Source organism: Triplophysa rosa, linkage group LG10 (genome assembly GCF_024868665.1).
Source record: "Triplophysa rosa linkage group LG10, Trosa_1v2, whole genome shotgun sequence".
In the NCBI taxonomy this organism is placed as follows: domain Eukaryota; kingdom Metazoa; phylum Chordata; class Actinopteri; order Cypriniformes; family Nemacheilidae; genus Triplophysa; species Triplophysa rosa.
Genome location: NC_079899.1, coordinates 21549971 through 21557771, shown reverse-complemented (window position 1 = coordinate 21557771; position 7801 = coordinate 21549971). Strand labels below are relative to the sequence as shown.

The 7801-nt window shown below is 38.8% G+C and overlaps 1 protein-coding gene across 6 annotated transcripts in view; it reads right to left on the bottom strand.

Moving 5' to 3' along the window:
* Window positions 1-202: 202 nt before the first annotated feature.
* spp1 (secreted phosphoprotein 1) overlaps window positions 203-7801 on the bottom strand; it is a 41447-nt gene continuing 33848 nt past the window's right edge. For 3 of the 6 annotated variants that reach the window (XM_057343955.1, XM_057343957.1, XM_057343956.1), the window contains exons 2-8: window positions 6643-6710; window positions 6484-6540; window positions 6324-6380; window positions 5788-5838; window positions 5565-5609; window positions 4133-4438; window positions 206-3889 (exon numbers count right to left, since the gene is read on the bottom strand). In XM_057343955.1, the coding sequence (XP_057199938.1) occupies window positions 3584-3889; window positions 4133-4438; window positions 5565-5609; window positions 5788-5838; window positions 6324-6380; window positions 6484-6540; window positions 6643-6696 (876 nt within the window). In that variant the 5' untranslated portion in view covers window positions 6697-6710 and the 3' untranslated portion in view covers window positions 206-3583. Of the gene's footprint in view, window positions 3890-4132; window positions 4439-5564; window positions 5610-5787; window positions 5839-6323; window positions 6381-6483; window positions 6541-6642; window positions 6712-7801 lie in introns of all 6 variants that reach the window. The other 3 variants (XM_057343953.1, XM_057343952.1, XM_057343954.1) reach the window with 3 other exon arrangements.

The window sequence follows — 7801 nt, the reverse complement described above, 5'->3', positions numbered from 1 at the left end:
GGAGAGTCACTGCAGGAAGGGACCGTCCGCTGTCCACGTCGTAGATTCCAGCAGAAAGAATGATCACCAGATCGTAGAGAAGCTCATCAGATGCGTAGGCTCTGAAGAACAAAAGGTGAATGAATGAGCACGCCGGCTTCCCTCTTATACCCGGACATCCGGGGAGGAGCCCGGCATGCAAATTTCATTCGCCAATTTTCATTGGCCTTTTCTAAATACTCAGAAGATGATAGGTTCTCAAGACAAACCCCATTCTGTCAGTTCGACACAACGTCGAGAGACCGACAGAAAGGGAAACACACCTTTTCTGATTTATTACAATTTGTATTATCATAGTTGAACTACATCATGGTTAAACTGCAGTTACTATAATGCAACTATGGTTAATTTGTGATTCCTTTGCTTTAATGCAAATTCTATAGCTAAACTATGCTTACTATAGTAAAAAATATCGATAATTTTCTGTAACAAAGTTCAATGTAGGGAAGGAAGGAGGCGGGAACCGGCGAACATTTAAACAATAAACTTTAATCAAAAATAAACAAACAATAACACGGAAGTAAAAGGCCGGCAGCCACCTCACGGTCGACTGCCGGCCACACAAACATAAATAAAACTTAACATTTCCGGGCCCGGTCCTCTCTCCTCGGCAGTCCCGTCGCTCGTCCTCTTATGCTCCCTAGCTCCCCGTGAGGCATGCGGGACCGGTGCGCGTACAGCTGATACTCATAATCACTCACGCCACCGGCCCCGCCTTCCTGCCCCACGGCTCTCGTCCCGCCTTCCTCGCTACATTTTCATAAGGGCTTTTATTGAGATATCAGCAGATCATGCAACGCATGTACTTTTCTGAAAATATGCACACAGGAATTGATAAGAGGAATTCAAATTTTAATCTCAAGTATCCGATTCCTATTCCTTTCGATTCCGATCCGATTCCTAGCCTTTCGATTCCGATTCCAAATTGGAATTTATTTTCGATTCCCAACCCTAGACATGACATTGTTTGTTTTGATCTGCTATGCTCTCTCTCTGGGTCTCGTCATTGGCCCCGCCCCCTCGTTCAGCTTTCCCTGAGTGTTCCATTACCCACACCTGTCCCTTGTTAATAGTGCTGTAGTACTCGAGTACAGTTTCGGACTCGAGTCCGGACTCGAGACGTTTTTTAATGGTCTCGGACTTGTCTTGGACTCGTTGGTATTTGAACTCGGACTTGTCTCGGACTTGGTCATTGGTCTCGAAAATGTTCTAGTCGGTCTCGTCCGAGTCCAGCGATATATGTTTTATTTTCTCCTTCAAAACAAAACACTGATACAGCTGGTTTGACATGACTGTGACTGAGACTGCTACTTTTGCTTACTTGCGCCTTGAAAAGGGGAGATATTAAAAAAATAAAAAAAACGCCCAGACAAAGCTTTTTCTCTGGTGGTATAAATGTAACAATTTACTGTTTTTAAACATTAAAATAACATACACTTTTCTTTCATAGTTCTTCAACAGTTATGCAAACAATGACATCATATCTCACTTTTTTCTCCTCAACAGGTACAATCAAATACAACAGATAAGTATCCACAAAAGTATTCAGCTAATCAACGAACAATGCTCAAAATATCAAAATCAATTGCACTGGCAATAAACCCATAAACACACTGCTTAACAATGCCAATTTGTCCCTCCTCCTCGTCAATTCCCTGCCTTCTTCATCACAGTTACTTTATACATTGCATGCCACATACATAACCGGATTTAGCTAGCTGCTGAACAATATCCCAATTAGCAATTAGCATTAGTCTAAAAAACGAAATATAATACAGAAAACACTCGACATGTCAACAAAACATAAACAGAATATCTTCCCAAACACATATCAAGCTTATTTAAAAACCTCGAAAGCATAAACACTCATTCAAAGTACCTGGAAAAAGGAAATGTAAATAACCATAACCATAAGTTCCCGCCTCCTCAGCACGAGCTCACCGATAAATCTAACACACCAAGAGAGGCGGGACTTAAGGCAGAACAGCCAATCACACTCAAAGCCGGTGTCATGTTTGAGAGGGAGGGGAGAGGAGGCAGCCGCAGTGAGCGCAGACACAGAGCGGCCAGAGAAACGGAGGAGCGACTGCTGTAAGGCGTTTGTGCAAAACTGCGGAAAAACTGCAGAAAAAGTGCGGGTGTTGAACCCTCTCACTGGGAAAAGTCATCCCCCACAGGTGCGACGCCCCTGCTTACCTTACCTTACCTTACCTGTTAAGACATTGTGTCTTTTTGTATTTTGTTTAGTTTTTTGCCCCCAAATGGGAAGTCCTTGTTTCTTGTTTTGTATATTATTATTTAGTCCTGTCTTTGTTACCCCATCGTGGGCTTTTGTTTTTGTTATTAAATCTTGTTAACCCCTTCAGTGCTGCCTGCATCTGGGTTTTCCCTCAAATCCTGACAGATCCCAAAGATATCGTTCTCTGTATCTTTATCGTTATTTTAACCCCCCTATTCTCTTAAATTAAAAATGATTTCTAAAATTGTTTTAATTTTTATACTTATAGTTTCAGTTATCTTTATCGTCCATAGTGTGAACGGCCCTTATATCGTCTTCAGTAGTCTGATCTATTTCACATCTTCCACTGTAGGGGGTGTATAGCTCTGTGATTTTCCAGATATACTTAAACATACAAAAGTAAGAGGTTCACTTGAGGTCATGTCCACTATGTTACTATATTGTCAATCCTGATGTCAATCAGGGTGGAATCAGCTATTTTATTTAGTGCAGAAAATTACAGACTCAGAAACTTTAAAGTTTAAGAAATATTTGTCTGGTGGCTGCACTACCCAAGGCATTGGAAAAAAAAGTATAAATAATGTTGGTTTTCAGAACTCAAGATGACAGATTTAAAGTCTCTGATTTTGATACCCCTGCATCATAGTGTTTGACACATTACATTGTTCTAAGGTACAGATGCACATGAGCAGTGGTAGTAGAGTGGATATTTCTTTCTCTTGTATATTTATTTTCCTTTTTGCAATATATGAACAATAGCTTTAAACAGATGGACCCTCCATCGTAGGGGCATTTGGCTTTAGATTTTTTTCACATGTGTACCACAAATTCCATTGGACTAATCATGTGCTTAAACCTTTTCAGATTAATAGTATAAGCTTTAACTGACCTCTGAGCAATCGGAGCAATATTGATATTGACCACCAAAAATGTATCGTATAGGACAATTTGCAGCTTTTTTTCAGTGTAATCTAGAAAATGTCTGAATGTTTGTACTTTGCCAACTGCTATTCCCATTGCACTAGGAAACCTGAATAACTGATATAGGAAATTTATTCATAAATGACAAAAGTCATAACACAGAGCAGTACCAAATTACATTTACATGAACATTGTAAATAGTTGTGCAATATACAGGAAGATGAAAGTTTTGCAACACAGCTCAAGCACTTGCAGTAACTGAACCATCATGCTTTGCCACTCACACTAACACTAGGCAGAGTGTGACATCCAGCACAATAAAATATGGTTATAATTGCATTCTTAATTGTTGACAGCCTCTGGAGTCTGTGTGCTTAGATGATTTTATATTGCAATGACAACAGATGGCTCTTGGGTCTGAGGGGTGTCCTCATCGCTCTCCTGACTCTCTGTACTCTGTGAGGAGTCAACATCTCTGTCTGTGACTCCAGGAGTTGCTGTGGTCTCCTCGTTGCTTGGGCTCCTGTTAGTTTCCTCCTGGCTGGTACTAGCGCTAGAAGAGTCACCGGCACTGGTTCCCTCGTTGTCCTGGCTCCCCACGAGGGCGATCTCACTTTCTCCCAGAGCAGCATCCATCTCTGGAGTGCTGGTGTCCTCCTCCTCCAGAAGATCATCGTGAACCTTTAGAGCCTGAGAACCCGAAACAACATCTCAGCTATGGCAAATTTGAGAGGAATCTTCTTTATTTACTGAGGTAGGCATGTAGAGTAGCATTTGAATAACATGGTTAAAAAAACATGCTTCCATGTATAATTTAGTACCAGGTATTAATCAAATTAGCTGAAATCCCTTGAGAAAATATAAGTTGGGCCTTAGCACTGCTAATAATTATTGTATTCTAAGCTCCTAACAAAGTAGCTTTCCTCTTTTTACCTTGTAATGTTGAATTTCTTTCTCCACATCATTGATGTTTTGACCATCGTAGGCAGACATCTTCTTGCTGACTATCATTAAACCTTCCAACTTTTCATTGCTGTAAGATTTGTATGGAGAAGGAATTTTTTCATAGTCCTTTCCATCTACATAGAATATGGCTTTTTTGTAGTCATCGGGGTATCCTAAACTGTCTCCCCGACCTGTGTTGATGATAGGGTCTAAGGTGGGCTCCTCGGTGGGTGGGACAAACGTGGCATCAGTTTCATCAGATTCATCAGATTCACTCTCAGTGGAATTGGTCTCCTAAATTGATAATAAACATTTACAGGCAACATAATTGACAATATACATTCCTTTGGCATAAATCGTAGAATGTTGCACTGGTAATTAAATTTGAAGCTTAAGTGACATACACACACTAAAATACACACTGTAAAATAACTGTAGAAACGCAATTATACATAATTGTTTTTACTATGGAAGCTACATGTAAAATGTATAACAGCAACACTGTAAAATAGTGGCACTGAAAACAGTGCCTGCAGATAAATTAATGTAACTTAGGTTTACAAAATATAACAAAATGTGAATGCTGCTTGTCCATGCAAAAACTTGTCCGCACGTTCCTTTGATGCTTTGGAAGTTTGTCAAAGAAATTCTCTGTGGTTCCTAAGGTGTTCTAAGTCAGGGACGTCCAAAGTCAGTTTTTCGACAGCCGGTGACCTGCAGAGTTTAGCTCCAACTTATGCTGGGGCCACACCAAAATATATTTTTAAATCGAATAAGTTTTAAACGATGAGAGACCACAAACATGAGGAGAAAAAATCCTAGATTTAATCATTTTGCTCCTATAATGTGTGGTGCGCCATGATGTGACAAAGAAAGCGCACCACACACCAACAGATTTTCAAACAGAGTCCTGACTGTGAACACAGGAAATCGGGACTTTACCTAGGACTGTCGGAAGGGGAGAAATCGGCCCGATTATCTTTTGGTGTGGCCCCAGCATTAGCTCAACACACCTGTCTGGAAGATTGTAGTCTGCCTAGTGAGATATTGATTACCTGCTTCAGGTGTGTCTGATTAGGGTTGAAGCTAAACTCTTTCATATGGTGTACTAGGAGCATTTCTGACTGGCCAAGAATCCAACCTCAAGGTATCATTCATGTTATTCAAATGTGCAGTGTAGTGAAGTGTAATTCTCAAAAGTGAAGGGGTTGTTGAAATAACTGAATGAGGAATAGTAATTTTGACACATTAAATTGCAAACACAACTAAAGACTAACAACACATATTCTTTCTGCATATTGTTGTGTGAGTTGTTTAGTGACTGGGCATATTCATACCACATAAAAAATGTTTAGCCTAAAAAGTACTTATTATTCATATTTAGTACTTATTACACGTGTACATTTTTAGTTTGACTCACATTGTCCACTTCAATCTCATCTGCGTCTGGTTCATCCTCTGCATCCTACAAATGCAAGAAACAGGATTAGGACAGTGTAGCTGACAGCAGGACTCACTTACTGTACAGTGTGGCTAGACCAACATATTTATTTATATGTAGGTATTTATAGAGCCTAGTGTCTGTTTATTGTCTGTTGTGGTAGGACAGTCACATGTGATGTGGTCGGGAAGATGAATCTTACCCCAGTGTCATCTGCACTGTCTGTGCTTTCATTGGATTCTGATGGCACGGTCTGAAACACAACCGTGCCTTAATGTTAAAAAATGTCAAATTTACATCCCTCGTGTCATTTCTCCTTCATGTAATTCTGTAGACACCAAGCGTTATGTATTTTTTTCCCCTGTACAATAAAAATGACCATAACAGTAGTCCATAGTACTTGTGTTACTGTGTGACCGAGGCTATCTCTCTGAGAAATTGTCTCTATTCACAAAAAATGGCATCACACGATTTGAGAGAAGCATCAGATGAAAAGATCAGTAAATATCAAATAAAATTTACATTTATATTTTTTAGAAACACAAACTTATTACATAGACGCGGAAGACAGGGAATATCCTGTTATAGGACCCTGGTTACTATTCAGTTCATTGTTTGGAAAAAAGCAGCATACATTTACTGAACGACATAAGAGTGAGGGGTGGCAGAATTAACACATTATTGTGCACCTTTACTTTAAGGAACCTACCTTGTAAATACAAAATGGGGGATTTTTACCTGTTCAGGTTGTGGCTGAACCAGTTTAGCAGCAGGTGTTCGTAGCATTGGAGCAGGCTATTTAAAAAAGAGGTTTTGTTTTAAAAGAGATTTGCATGTTTTCATATTATTTTCCATGCAGCTTCATATTCATTTCTTCCACATCAAGTAAGATACTTGCCCGTTGAACAACTGCATGTTCTTCTGAGCTCTCAGAACTGCTAGCTGAGCGCTTCACCTTATTTTTTGGAGAAAAATAAAGTAACGAATACATTAGCCAACAGAATGCTAGCATAACACTTTAAAGCTTGCATTTTGTGGGTAAAATGACTAAACTTACAGGTAGGCAGTAAATTGTGGCAATGAGGAGCATTAAAACAACAACAGTCTTCATTTTTGAAAAGTATTCTAGAAGAGAGAAATAACAGATGCATATTAACTAAATACAATTCTTAGACAACTCTGTTTTGTTGAAACGCAGTTAAATAGAGCATCTAGCTAAGCGTATAATGGCTAAAAGGCTAAAAGAAAATTATACTAGCTTAGGCATGTTAATTAAAAAACATTTAACAGAGAGAATCCTTGGTGCATTAAAGGTCAAATTATAAACTGCATTAAGATTGGGTATGTTAAGTACTTGCAAAAACATGCATTTCCTACAAACCAAGGCAAACCAACTCTGAAGGAAGCATTCATTTTAGAGATGGCAAATGCCAACGGATTTCTTTTACTACCAGTTCTCATCATGAACCATCTTGTTTGTTCTCAGCTCCAACATTAAATTGAGTACGAGTTACGTTAGCATGTGTTTTGCTGCACCTATAATGATCTTTTCCAGTGCATAATTCAAAAAGTTATATGTAGACGACATAGCAGCCACAATCCCATAGACAGCACGCCTCTTGCTCTGACCAGACATAGTTTATCATTAGAATCTACATCACTGTAAGCCAAAAGCTTGTAGTGTTAAAGTTATTGTAAAGTATCACAAAATGCTGGAAGGAAGCATTTTGAGTGGAATCATTTTGTTGAGACTGCCTACAGAAAAAAAATGGTAGCAATTGTCAGACAGCCAGTACCATTATTCCTTTGTATGGAACTTTAATTTAGTGGTTTTGTCGCTGAAATAAGTCATGAGTCAGTTGACAAATTATTATGGTCTTTATGTGCCATAGCCCAAACTTCCTCCATCTGTTGAGTTCCTATTAATCATTTCTGCCTATAAAAAGCTCTATTTGGAATCATTAAACGTCTTCATAACTTTTCTTTCTAGCTTCTAGCTTTCTTCAAGAACTGTTACGGTATGTGATTTTATTTTTTGTGTATATACAGTGCACAATATCTTTACAGTATTTTAGCACTAGGTTTTAAGTGTACTTTAGTAAGTTATTCTATGGAAGAGTTGTTTTTAACCATTTAGACATGATAACATTATAAATTATTTTAGAAAAATTTCTTCCACATAAACCTTCAATTACAACATCATAGAATCTAATGAA